This window comes from Castor canadensis, chromosome 18, assembly GCF_047511655.1.
Source record: "Castor canadensis chromosome 18, mCasCan1.hap1v2, whole genome shotgun sequence".
Lineage (NCBI taxonomy): Eukaryota > Metazoa > Chordata > Mammalia > Rodentia > Castoridae > Castor > Castor canadensis.
Genome location: NC_133403.1, coordinates 6,576,489 through 6,591,591, shown reverse-complemented (window position 1 = coordinate 6,591,591; position 15,103 = coordinate 6,576,489). Strand labels below are relative to the sequence as shown.

Sequence of the window (15,103 nt, the reverse complement as noted above, 5' to 3'; positions counted from 1 at the left end):
CTAGTAAAGTAGACTTTCAGTTTCTTTCTTATTTCCATGCACAGGTGATCTGAGAAGTATTTGGAAGGAAAATAACTTTTCTTAAACTACAGATATAATGTTGCTATGTTATAAAAATAATAATGGTATGTACATATGCCAGCTCCTGTTATGAACTATGCTTAAAACAGTTTTTTAAAATTAAAGTGCTTTGGAAGCAAAATAGAAAGATATATAAAACTGACATGAACTGAAATAGATGATGATGATTTTATAACTCAATTAACAAATGAATTGCCCCTTTACAAATGATAGATTTAACATAGTTTAAATTGATGGAAATACATGACCCTTAACCATACCCAAACTTTATTACTTTTATCTTATTCCATATCAACCTTAATTGGACAAAAATCTAATTTACATGAAATTTTCATTTACACATTACACAGGTGTTTGGAGGTGAAAGTCCATGCTATGGTAGTCACTACAGATAAGGCCAGTTAAGGAGATAAATAGTAGGAAATTTCAGAGAAATAAGATTTATTGTATGTGGCCATGTTGGGAAGAAGAGATGAATCGGTCCTCTGATCCCTAGTCTGTCTTTTAAAAAATGTCATTTGTCATTTTTACATGTGTATTCATCATCCTCATCTGTCTTCAAGATGCTGACATGAGCTTTTAGATCATAAGGGGAAAGGTTGAAAAGCATGTTTAGTTCATCAGACTTGTTCAAACTGTGGATTGGACAGGTAGGATTTTGACATATAGAAAATTATTGCTGAATGAGGAGTAGATTTCACCCGTGTCACAAGATGTATATTAATTAGTCCTGTCATCCTGTAATCCAAGGGGGCTACATAAAACAGTCGCATGATGTAAAAGCAAAAGAGGCAAACGTACCCAGAAAAAGACAAAATTGAATGAGTTGTGCCAATCACTGGTGTCCTCCTTCACAGAAACATATTACCCCTCTAAAATAGGTGCTCTCAAACTTGCTAAAACATATCTCTTGATGGTGCATGGACATGTTTTTACATATCAACTACTTACAAGTTTAAGAGACTCAAATGTATTATGTTTTCACAAATTTTAAATAGCCAGTAGTACTTGAACTCATATTTAGCAAATGCTGTAGTATTTAACTTATTTACAAGTAACTCAGATATTTATACATTTCTGCAGATCATATACATTTACAAATATTTATCTCATTTTACATTTCTAATTTCATTTTGAATAGTTAATTTCAGATTGCTGATGAAGTTAAAATCATTGTATAAGTAGTCAATATCTTAAGGTCATTATTTGCCCAAGGAAAAATCCCAAATGTCATTGAGGTAGAAAGTAAGACAAAAATCAATACAGTAATATAAATTTAGTAGACCTATAAATGAGAATTAAATCCAAATTATATTTATGATGCATTGAAACAAACTGAGGCAAGGGGGTTACATGACTGACCAACAAAAATTGCAAGATTTTCAAGATTTGAATCAAATTTCTATACAAAAGTAAGTTATTACTTTTTATGTATTCAGAACACTAATTCAATCATATTCTATACAATACCTAATCCTAAAGTTGCATTTCCAAATTTGTAACTCGGAGGAGACAAGATTGGAAATTTCCTTCTCAAGATTTAGGAATTAAGCTAGACACCACTAAGAGGAGGGTGTAAGCCAAGTCTTAGTAAAGGGAAAAAAGACAGAAATCTAAGGCTTGTTATATGGATTCAGTTAATTTGTATCCAATTTTCCTTTCTCAGGACTCTTGCACATTGAAAGGACTTTTACCAGAGTTTTAAAATGATCCATTGTAATGTCACAAGAACATAATATGGTCTTCAACCTAATTTGCCTCTTTTCTTCCCTAGACTTATATCTGAGAAGGGAATGATATCTTTAATTTATCTTTGATAAATTATTTATCTAGTTCCTTCCTTGTTCCTCATCTTTTATTAAAAAATCAAACATATAGATGGGACACCCTATGATACAATAACTTACCAAATCCTGAAAGTTGTACATTAACTAGTACCCCTCAGAATGCCTAAATGGTATTGAAACTGAGTGGTATACAACAGAAATAAGCGTATTTATAAATGAAAAGAGAGGAAACCAAATCAAACAATTGAGAACTCTTCAAACAACTTCCAGGGAAATGAAGCCCTCTGAATCTTATATCACCACAACAAGTATCCCACAACCCCCAAAAATTAAAAAAAAAACACAGTCATGTACACACATTTATACCCTCAGTGTAGACAGCTTTCCTCACAACAGTCAATATATTATAACTGAGCAAATTAATGTCAAAAGGATATGTAACCTGAAACTTGGAGATAGTAAATGTATGGTATATACTCCACCATAACATATGCTTGTTAGAGCCTGTCAATCACACCAAACCAAATATATCAGTATGATCCAAGGAAAATATTACCTTGTAAACAACCTGGGCACTAGGGTTGAGACCCATCTCTCCAAATCTAAAACATTTTCCTTCCTCTAAGTAAGCATTTGTAGGAAGCCAATGCAATGAGCAGGAAAGAAGTTAAACCTGAGTTTTAGAGTAAAAATCCTGGGCTCTAGAAGTCTCAATCAGAATGGATTTGGCTACCTGTCCCAATATGGCAACTAAAGACAAGAACATGTCTGGGAGTTATAGCTCAACAAATACATTTGCTGCCCTGCCTTGGTGAATTGAAAACTCAGCTCCACCAAAAAAAAATCCTAAAGAGATGAGCAATGTGAATGTCAGATAAAGGAAGTGTCATAGAATGTGCTATACATATACAATGCAATTTTATTCAGTAATGAAAAAGAATGAAATTTTGTTGTTCACAGGTAAATGTATGGAACTGGAGAATATTATCTTAAGTGAAGTTATCTAGGTCTAGAAAAACAAAGGAAAAATGTTTTCTCTCCTATGTGGAAGATTGATGCAATACAAATACAATTATAATCATATCAACATATAAGTATATACAGAGCATATTTGCAAAAATGAGACTCTTAGAGAACATAAGGGAGGAAGAAAAGGATTATATAGAATGAAACAACCAACACACTGAAAACAGTTGAACAATACAGGATAAGGGAAATGTTGTGAGGAAGAATAGTGGAGGGGATTAGACTGATTAAAACACAACATATTTACAAGTAAAATACCATGGCAAATTCCCCACTAAACAGCAGACACTTAAACATTGAAGGAAAGGAATGTAAAACATGTCATGTTAAGGGGAAGACACTAGAGGGAAGAAGGGGTAAATGAAGAGGGTAAAGGTGAGCGAATATGATTGGTGTACTTTCAACAAATGTATGAATGTGGAACCTTGAAACCTGTGTAAGTTATTTTAAAAAATGGAATGGAGTAGAAAAGAGAATGAAGTACGGAAGAACCAAACTGGAATATAGTATGTGCATGTGTATATGGAAATACACATTGAAAGCTGCTATGTAAATATCTTACACTAATAAAACTGTCTTTAAAAAACTGTAGGAAAATTGAGATGAGGAATAGGGAAGTTGGGGAAAACTCAAAACCACTGAAGAAAGAAATCAAAGAAGACTACAAAAGATGGAAAGATTTCCCATGCTCATGAATTGGTAGAATCAACATAGTAAAAATGGCTATACTACCAAAAGGAATCTACATATTCAACACAATTCCCATAAATAACCCCAAGACATTCATCACAGAGATTGAAAAATCCACTCTAATGTTCATCTGCAACCACAAAAGACCATGAATACCCAAGGCAATACTGAGAAAAGCAGAAACGATGGAGGTATCACAATGCCTGACTTCAAATTGTACTACAGAGCGATAGCAATAACAGCAGTATTGTACTGGCACAAAAACAGACATGAAGACAAGTGGAACAGAACACCGGACATGTATGTAAGTCCACTCAGCTGCACCCATCTAAGTTTCACAAAACTGCTAAAAACATATGATGGAGAAAAGACAGCCTCGTCAACAAATGTGGTTGGGAAAACTGGATATCTGCCCGTGGAAAACTGAAAATATATCCAACTCAATGCTGATTAAATACTTTAATGTAAGACTTGAAGCCTTGATGCTAGCACAGCAAAGAGCAGGGAATACACTGGAAGCAATAGGCCTAGGCAATAACTTCTCAGTAGAGCTCAAGAGACTCAGCAATTAAGAGAGAGGACTGGCAAATGGGATTACATGAAACTAAAAAAGCTTCTGCACAACAAAAAGAATAGTTTCTAAATTGAAGAGGCCATGCACAAAATGGGAGAAAATCTTTTCTAGCTATATATCAGAGAAGGGATTGTTAACCAGAATACAAAGGGAGCTCAAAAAAACTAAACTATCAAAACATCAATGACACAATGAAGAAATGGGCAAATGAATTGAACAGAGCCTTGTCAAATGAAGAAGTCCAAATGGTTAAAAGATACATGAAAAAATGCTCACCATCACTGGCCATAAAGGAAATGCAGATCAAAACTGCATTAAAATCCCACCTTACTGCGGTTAGAATAGCAACCATCAAGAACACAATCAACAACAAATGTTGGTGAGGATGTGGGAAAAAGGAAAACTCCCACTGGTGGTAGGGATAGAAGGTAGTATAACCCTACAGAAAATAATTTGGAAGCTTCTTAAAAAACTAAAAATAGACCTGTCATACCATCCAGCAATACCACTCCTACAGATATACCCAAAAGGATTGTGAGCCACTTTGCAACAAAAGCATCTATACACCATGTTTATTACAGTACTACTTACAATAGCTAAGCTACAGAGAGCCAAGATGCCCCAGAACTCACAACTGGATTAAGAAAATATAGTATTTATATACAATGGAATTTTACCCATAAGCAAAGAATGAAATTTTGTCATTTGTAAATAAATGGATGGAACTGGAGAATACCATCCTAGCTGAAGTCACCCAGACTCAAAAGACCAAATGCTGCATTTTCTCTCACATATGTGGATTATAGACCTAACACAAAAGCAGCAATTGTGAAACACTGTCACACAAAGGGGAGAGAAAACACAGGAGGGGAAGGGAAACTAAGAACTTGAAGATGGTTACTATGCTTCCTGTACAAGAATGTAGAAATCTTGACCTGACTGAAACTACCATAAGAAAGGAACTGAAGTAGAATGAAAAAAATTAGAGGAGATAAAGCCATTGGTCCTGTAATAAATATATACATGGAAATGTCAAAAAGAAACTCCCTGTGTAGTTACCTTTATCTCTAACAAGCTCTCTTTTCTTTTTTCTTCCACAAAATCAGTGAACAGGAGGGCAGAACAAGTCCTGCGGGGAGAGGGGCTAACATGGTGCATATGGTGCAAAAATGTATACACATGGATATAAATGTGAAAATGATACCTGTTGAAACTACTACAGGAATCAAGGAGGGAGTTTGAGGGAGAACAATAGAGAAGGTGAATTTAAATATGATATATTTGACACAATTGTAACAACCTGTGGCAATGTCACAATGTATCCCCCATTACAACAATAAAAGGAAAAATTAAAATAAATAGAACTGTAAAGAGAGGAGCAATGTGAATGACAGAGAAAGAGAAAGGTGGTCGAATCACATGCCACCATGTCTTGACACACGCAATGAACTGGGGTACTGACAGAAATTTTATATATTTTATTTTTATTTATTTGGCAGCAGTGGGGTGTAAACTCAGGGCCTAGTGCTTACCAGGTAGGTGCTCTTACCACTTGAGTCACTCCACCACATTTTTTATGATGGGTTTTTTTCAAGATAGTATTTTGGTAACATTTTCCTGGGAATGTCTTAGCACCATGATTTTCCTGATCTCTGACCCTTAAGTAGGCATGATTACAGGTTTGAGTCACCAGCATCCTGCTAGAAATTTTTGATTTAAGTAGGGAACAACTTGGGTGCAGGGGTGAAATCTATGCATAATTTGGTGTCCTGTGATTTTGTTCATCATTATCACAGGATGCTTTTGTGGCCTGAGGGTTTGATGAGAAAAAGTCATTGTTTCCTGAAGGGCAGTTTTGGCTTTTGTCACAAAACTTTTATTCATTATTTCTGTCCCTCCCAGAGTTCCAGTATGGATGGGGATGAAGTAGAGATAGTCAGAAAGAGAGAAAAAGTTTAAAAAGAAGAATGGGACAAAATAGAATTACTTTGGCCAGTGACCAGTGACCTCCTTCAGCAAGGAAAATATACAGATGTGAGACATCCTTCAGCAGCTGCTGTAATTGCAAGCAGCAGATTCACTAGCCAAGCACAGTTTAATGCCCTCCTCTCTTAGGACCACCTGTCTCCCCGTGGGAATTCAGAGAGCTCACACTTCTGAGGATCTAGGCTCTTTTAACTTGGCAGGTACTACCAAAACTCTTCCCCTAAACTAAAGTTTGTGTTGTTTCTACTCAATTGAAAAACCAGGAGACAGAAATTAGTGGAAGGAAACAATTTTAAACAAAGCTCGCCCAGAAGGAGACAGAAGAAATATCCTCTCTCAGGAGGATTTAGGAGAAATAATGTATTTCTGAAAGAAAATAAATGTGCGTTTGGAGACAATGGTCCTGGTCTATGAACTGTGCAGTATCTTTTTTGTTTCTCCAGAATTCATTAATAGTGCAAGGGGGTTACTTGTGTAAATTCCATATTTGTGTAAGACAGTGTATTTTGAGCAAGCTAACCCCTGTATTATGTTTATATTCTGCCTCTTTAAAACTATTTGATGCGATTCTTTTGTATTAACCTCCCTAAATATAACAATAATATCCTTTTCACTCCCAGCCCTTCTATTTCCCCTCACCCTCCAGACAACCTCCACATAGTATCACTTTTGCTCTCAAGTCCCATTATTATTGATATTTTTATCAATTAGACATAAATTCAACTTATGAGGAAATTTTAGAGCTTGGCATATTTCTCTCCATTGATGATCACATACATTTTCCTGCAAAAGGCATAATTTCACTCTTAATGGCAGAGTACAATAGTACTCTGATTACACAGATGCCTACACAGAATGAAACACAGTATCATCAATAGGCTCTTTCACTTCCCTAACTGCAGTAATCATTACAGTCTTCATAATCTGAGAAGCATTCGCCTCAAAACGAGAAGTAGGAGCCGTTGAACTTACAATGACAAACCTAGAATGACTCCACGGATTCCACCCACCATATCACAGGTTCAAAGAACCCACATATATAAAGACTCACTAAGAAAGGAAGGAATCGAACCCCCTAGAACTAGTTTCAAGCCAGCTCCATATCCTATATGTCTTTCTCTTCACAAGATATTAGTAAAACAATTATGTAACTTTATCAAAGTTAAATTACAGGCTAATCTTCCATATATCTTTATGGTTTATCCCTCCAACTAGGCCTGCAAATAAGACATCACCCATCATAGAAGAATTACTAAACTTTCATGACCATACACTAATTGTGTACCTTATCAGCTCTCAAGTACTTTACATCATTTCATTCATACTTACCACTAAATTAACACATAATAACACAATAGACACCCAAGAAGTAGAAACTATTTGAACAATCCTTCCAGCTATTATCTTCATTATAATTGCTCTTCCCTCCCTACTAAACCTATATATAATGGATGAAATTAACAACCCAGTACTGACAGTGAAAACTATAGGACATCAATGATATTGAAGTTATGAACACACTGACTATGAAAACCTAACATTTGACTCTTACATAATCTCTACATCAGAAGGAAAGCCCCAGGAACTCCAACTTCTTGAAGTTGATAAGTGAGTCATACTGCCCATAGAAGTACCCATCCAAATATTAATTTCATCTAAAGGTGTACTATACTCATGAGCCGTCCCATCATTAGTCCTAAAAACAGATACTATCCCAGGGCGCCTTAACCAAGAAACCTTCACGTCCACACGACCAGGACTTTACTACGGCCAATGTTCCGATATTTGTGCTCAAACCACAGCTTTAGGCCAATTGTATTAGAAATGGTCCCATGCAAATATTTTGAAAACTGATCACTGTGTATACTATAAATACATTATGAAGCTACAGCAGCATTAACTTTTTAAGTTAACGTCAGGGAGGTAGCCTTCCATAATGAGATGCCACAACTCGATACATCTACGTGATTTACAACTATTATCTATATAATCTTCACCCTATTTATTATTTTCCAATTAAAAGTAAAAATATTCAACGTTCCACCTAACACTCTACCTAAAAATATTGAGTCTATAAAACAAGACAACCCTTCAGAGAAAAAATGAATGAAAATCTATTTACCTCTTTTATTACCCATAGTAAAATAGGACTTCCTATTGTCACCTTAGTAATTCTCTTCCCAAGTATTATACGTCCAGCCCCAAACTGACTAATCAATAACTGATTAGCTTCCTTCCAACAATGAGTAATTCAACTAATCACTAAACAAATAATAACAATGCATAACTCTAAAGGACATACCTGAACTTTAATGCTAATTTCATTTATTATTTTCATTGGGTCAACTAACCTGCTTGGACTTTTTCTATACACCTTCACCCCAACAACCCAACTATGAATAAATCTAGGAATAGCAATAACGCTCTGAGCAGGAGCTGTAATCCTAGGCTTCCGCCACAAAACGAAATCATCCCTAGCCCATTTCTTACCACAGGGAACTCCTATCCTCTTAATCCCAATACTAATTATTATCAAAACCATTACCCTATTTATTCAACCAATGGCATTAGTCATTCGATTAAGAGCTAACATCACAGCAGGTCACCTACTAATTCACCTACTTAGTGGGGCTACACTAGCACTACTAACTATTATCCAACCACAGATTTGTAACATTCATTGTCTTAATCCTTCTCACCATTCTTGAATTTGCAGTAGCCCTAATTCAGGCCTATGTATTTACACTCCTAGTAAGCCTGTATCTCCATGACAACACATAATGACCCACCAAGTACATGCTTATCACATAGTTAACCCAAGTCCCTGACCACTAACTGGAGCACTATCCGCCTTCCTAATAACATCAGGTTTAGCAATGTCATTCCACTTTAACTCTACATTCCTTTTAGCACTAGGATTACTCGCCAACTCACTAACCATATACCAATAATGATGGGACTTAGTATGAGAAGGCACATTCCAAGTACACCATTGTGTATATTAGCCACACTTTATCCATTCATCATTTGTTGGGCATCTAGGCTGATTCCATTGCTTTGTGATTGTGAATAATGTTACTATAAACAAAGGTGTGAAGACACACCCTTTTGTTTGATGATTTATACTCCTTCAAATATATCCCCAAAGGTAGAATAGCAGAGTCATATCATAGCTGTAATTTTAGCTTTTTGTTATACCTCCACACTGATTTCTACACTGTTATACTAGTATACATTCTCTCCAACAGTGTATGAGGGATTCTTCCATCCCACCCACATATTATCAATGAGTGCCAATCTGACTATGGTGTCATGGAATCATACTGTAGTTTACATTTGCGTTTCCCGTATGGTCAAGGATGCCGAACATGCCTTCTGTGTTTATTAGCCATTCATATTTCTTCTTCTGAGAGGTGTCTGTTTAATTCATTACTCCATTTATTAATCAGATTAAATCTTTTGATGTTTAATTTTTTGAGCTCTTTTTGTATTCCTGATATTTGTCTTATCCAGTGAATAGCTGGAAAGGATTTTCTTCCATTGTGTGGGTTGTCTCTTCTTTCTGGTAATTGTTACTGACAAAGTGTAGAAGCATTTTAATTTGAGGCTATCTCAATTGTCAATTTCCCTTCTTAACTTATATCTCCTGGGCAATTAGAGTCTTATTCACAAAATACTTACCTATGTATATGTAGTATTCCCTATGGTCTTTTATAGTAGTGTCAAAGTTTCATGTTTTACATTAAGGTCTTTGATACATACTGATCATTTTTGTACAAGTTGAGAGATAGGCATCTAGGTGTCTAGTTTCACTCTTGTGTGCTGATAACCAGAGTTCTAAGCAATGTGTCTTCTCTTCAACATATGGTTCGGACTCTTTGTTAAAAATCAAATGTCTGTAAGATTTATTTCTGAAACTGCTTCAATGGTCCTCATGTCTGTTTTTTTTCCCTATCACCAAGATTTGTTTCAATAGCTGTATATTATAATCTGATGCCTTGTTTGGAGAAACCTGCAGCATTGCTCTTTTTGCTTAGGATTGCTTTGGCTATTTTGGTTCTATTGTGCTTCCATATTAATTTCAGAGTGGTATTTCCATAATGTGAAGAATGCCATTCAGACTTGTATGAGCACTGCATTGAATATGTCAACTACTTTTCATAGTTAGTTATTTTCAGAATATTTACTTTGCCTACCCTTGAGCATTTCAGGAAGATGTCAAGATAACTCTTTCCCTCATTTCTTCTTCTGCCTAATCATTGTTTATAAATAGATACATTACTAATGTTTGTGAATTTTATGTCCTGCTAATTTGCAAATGATATTAATCAAATATGATTTTTTTTGAATCTCAAGAGTTTTTTAAGTATAGGATCATAACATCTGCAAATAGAGACAACTTGACTTTTTGAATCACTATTTGTATCTCTTTTATTTATTTCTTTGTCTTATTGCTATTGTTGGAAATTCCTGTACTATATTAAATTAATATGGTGAGAGTGAACACTCTTTTCTCTTTCTTATCTGTACTCACATCTGATGAAAGAGAGTTTTAACTAAAATTAGTCCATAGAGACAAAGAAATTCACATCATTTTGTTAAATGGAACAATCAATCAATAGGAGACAGCAATAGTTATCATGCATATCAAATGTAGGCATTCCCAATTTCATTAAAAGTACTTCGGTACTTATAAACACTGATAGACCTGAACACAATAATAGTGGGAAGCTTCAATACCTCCACTCTCACCATTACACAGTTTATCCAGACAAAACCCGCAATAAATAAATTTCAGAGGTAATCAACACTATAGAGCAACACTATAGTTTTAATATAAATAAATATAAATAATGCAACATAATACGCATTCATTTCATAACCTCATGGAACATTCTCCAAAATAGATCATAGTTCAGTAGAAAAAGCAAGTCTTAGCAAATATAAGAAAATCAAAATTACCCCCTGCTTTCTATCAGCCCATCAGAATAAAATTAGAAATCAACAGCAAACTGAACTGCAGAAAATGTTAGCCAAATACAGAATGAACAACACATTGTTGAATGAGGACAAATCAAACAGGTTTTAGAATCTAATAAAATGAAAGCTTGACTTACCAGAAACTTTGGGATGCAACAAAGGCAGTGCTAAATGGAAAGTTTATAGCTAAAGAAGCCTACATTTAAAAAAACAGAGAAATATCAAATAAATATCACATTGATGCAACTCACATAAATCAGAACAAGCCAAACCCAAAAATAGCAGGTGGAGAGAATTAATAAATATTTGAGTAGAAATTAATTAAATGGAGACAACAAATAGAAAACAACAAATGAATGAAACACAAAGTTGCGTCTTTGGACAAATAAAACAGTACTGATAAACCCTTAGCTAAGCTAACCAAAAGATGGAGGGTGAACACCCAAATGAATAATCTCAGAGAGGAAAAAAAGACCAATTACAATTAATAACAAAGAAATCCAGTGGATCATTTGGAAATACATTGAAAATTTCTTCCAATAAAATAGAAAATATAGAATAAATGGACAAATTTCTAGGGGAAGTTGAACTCCAAAATTGAACCAAGAGTGTATTAACCACTTAAGCATACATGTAACAAGCAAGAAGACAGAAGCAGTAATAAAGAGTCTATCAAAATGAAGAGTCTAGGAATAGACATATTCACAGTCAAATACTAACAGACTTTTAAAGAAGTAATGCAAATGTTATTTAAAACATTACAGGAAATAGAAAGAGAATGAATATTATCACTAAACTTATCCTATAATGCTATGATCACCTTGCTACAAATACAGGGCACAATGAAAATAGAAAATTATAGACCAATGTATTTGATGAACATAGATGCAAAAATCTCAGTAAGATGCTTACAATCCAATTTTAATGACACATTAAAAGGTCATACGCCATAGTCCATATGGTTTCATTCTGGTGATGCAATAAGTTTCAATGTATGCAAATAAATAAATATAATAGGAGATATATATATATATATATATATATATATATTACATTAAGGAATAATATCATGTGAGCACTTCCATTAATGCAGAAAAGCCTTAGATAAAATTCAACATATTTGATTTTAAAAGCTCCATGTAAACTAGGAATGAAGGGAACACATCTCTCCTTAATAGACGATATACATTACAAACCTGGGCTGACACCATACTAAACAGCAAGAAACTGAAATCATTTCCTCTGGGCAGTGTTTTCATTATCCAAAGGTAGGTCTTTACTCTTCTCTCACAGGAACTACACATCAGACTTTCAACTCCTGCACTTTGTCAATCAGAATTTGAGGAAGGTCTTTTGTATGGCAGAAATTGCAGTTACAAATGAACCCCAAGAACAAATTGAAAATAAAAGCATAGGACATTTTCAGGACTTCTTTCTTAGGAAAGCCAGGTGAAATCAACAGAAATTACTCCCTGTATTAGAACTGGCCAGAGTCAGCAATAGAGGTGACTAACTGATCCACAAAGAGGAGGTTTGGGTCTCACTTCCCCATACAATGAAGCACTGTGTAAGTGTTAGAGCTGCCATCCCATACACTGCAATAATAATCAGCATCATCCTCAGATGCCAGTCCAGAGATATGAAGAACACCTGCATTAGCTGAGACATCCTTGGATCCAGAGAAACGGTCAGGGACACCAGGTCCTTGGTACTTATTTGAATCTGAGACGTAGCACAGGAGCAACCTGGGAGAGCTTCCAGGGTTTTGCTGGTACCAGTTTATGTGGTAACTAGCAATACTAAAACCACTACTCAGGGTGCAGGTAAGTCTTACAGTTGCCCCAGGAGATGCAGAGAGGGAGGGTGGCTGAGTCAGCACAGGCTGAGAGAGGGAACCTGAAAACACAGAGACACCACGGGAAAGGGCAGAGCCAGAAGCTGCTTGCTTCTAGGAAATCTGAGCCAGAGAGTTCTGATTTGTGGAAGGGATTTTTCCTGAGGCATTGATGCTGGTGCTTACCTGTGTACTGGGAGAAGAACACAAGGAGAGCAATCTTGGTCATGGTGGATGAAGTCCCCTAAGCCCTACAGTAATGTCAGGGCCTGTGCAAGGCTTCCATTTCTATCTCACTTTCAGCTAGAGGAGAGGCAATTCATGCAAATATGTTTCCACTTTGACTGGCAAGCCCCTACCTTAGACTTGCTGTTTGAGTTCTGTTTACTCTTCTGAGTGCAGAGAGTGAAGATTTGCTTCCCCTGAGGGATGTCCTGTGAAATCCAAAGCTGAGAGATGGTACAGATCATGTCTCAAGGGATCTTCCAGTGCAGAGGGTACAACAGTTGTGTCTCCATTAGTGAGCATGGGGAGAGTCCCCAGACCCAGATGCCATTCAGTGAATGGTCTTTACCTGCTTGCTGACTGGGCATCAACCACAAGGCAGTCCAGAGCACACTCCTCTGGTCAAAGGAAATACATGTACCCAGGGCCCAGTGGGTTTCTGTGGCTCACTTGTTCACTGTCTACATTCATGCCTCCATTGTGTGATTTCTAATCATTGTTGTTTTGGTACAGTTTAATCTGTTACTGAATTTTTCACTTTCAGAAGGGATTATGAACTATGAAAGGTGAAAAACTGAACACGAATAATATTGTGTTAGCTCTCTTAATCAAACTACTACAAAATCTTGTCACATTATTGGTATAAAATTTAACACAAATATATATTTTCAGTCTTCCATTACTGTTGCTGTTTACAGCTTATTCCACAGGCTAGTATACTAAACATGGTTGAGTGAGCACAGATCCCAAGAATGTGAATGTCAGGGGAAATCAGAATTAAGGAGATGATTTAGTTGACAGAAACAACTTAATTGTAAGGTATACTTTCATTCTCAGAACCAAGACCAGTTTTCAGTCATCTATATGGTAAATAGAAAGAAGAGAAAGAAGAAATCCCATCTCAAAGGAAGATTCTATATAGCTCTACATGTTGAGGACCCTCACTTGGGTCTGAGTTCCCCAAGTCTCTCTTATTCACAATAGTAGTGAGAGGTCAGGAGGGAATGCAACGTGCAAACCAGAGTCTAACCTGAATGTAGAAGCTCAATTATGGGTCTGGAATATCTGACATGCTTGGAAAACTGATCCTTGGAGGGCACAGACCCTGGTGATTGGCTGTTTTATACTTTCCAACATCCTGGGAGAACATAACTTTCAGGCCCCAGTGAGAAAAGGATAGATGGTTCCAGACCAGAGTTATGTGTTGTATTTTAGCTGGGATGTGTATCAAAGATGCCTAATGACAGTGCACAGTTGCCTTCCACCCATGTAAATTTTCTGAAACTCTTATTTTCAAAAGTCTTTCCAACCCAAAAAATGATAGTATATATATAAATGGGTTTAGAACAGTATTTTCCACTATATCATTCTCCTCATAATGTATCAGAATGAAAAAATATTTTATGCTTCATATTTCATTACATTATAAGAGTTGTGTGCTCATTTTCAAACAAAAATACACATTCTTTCTTCTCTAGCAATTGCACTTAAATGCACCCAGTTGTGCACCTGCCATTTCTACTGTGTTTGAAGAGTTAACTCCCTTAATGTTCAAATATTTCTTTTTTGGGATCATGGAGTTTGTTCAAGACATATTTTCTTTGTGGATCCTCTATTACTGAAGTTGCTTTTCCTTTAAAAATAATGTGCTATCGATGAATATTGGGGATATCACTTTACAGGAATTGATAGGGTCTGAGAAACAAGGAGAAATATATTATTTGAACAGTAAAGTACTGTAGCACTGAGCATGTTATACAGTACGGGGTAATGACAGATGTCCCAGGTAGGAAGCTGAGGAGAGTCCAATGTGCTGGATTCAGGAAAATCTGCTCAGGGTTCATAACAACCCACCTTAGGGTCTGAATCAGAGTTCATTAGAGTCAGGCTTACTCTCACTCTGCCCAGCACAGAGGAGGG

General features: G+C 35.9%; 2 protein-coding genes and 1 gene segment (V, D, J or C); all 3 read right to left on the bottom strand.

Annotated features, from left to right (window-relative positions):
- LOC109684467 (immunoglobulin lambda-1 light chain-like) overlaps window positions 1–15,103 on the bottom strand; it is a 781,398-nt gene that overhangs the window by 423,608 nt on the left and 342,687 nt on the right. The gene's annotated exons all lie outside the window — the stretch shown is intronic.
- LOC109700872 (immunoglobulin lambda-1 light chain-like) overlaps window positions 1–15,103 on the bottom strand; it is a 522,506-nt gene that overhangs the window by 440,644 nt on the left and 66,759 nt on the right. The window lies entirely within an intron of this gene.
- On the bottom strand, window positions 12,199–13,202 carry LOC109679468 (probable non-functional immunoglobulin lambda variable 5-48). The segment is given in 2 exon segments: window positions 12,199–13,020; window positions 13,145–13,202. Coding segments are annotated over 2 exon segments (399 nt in total).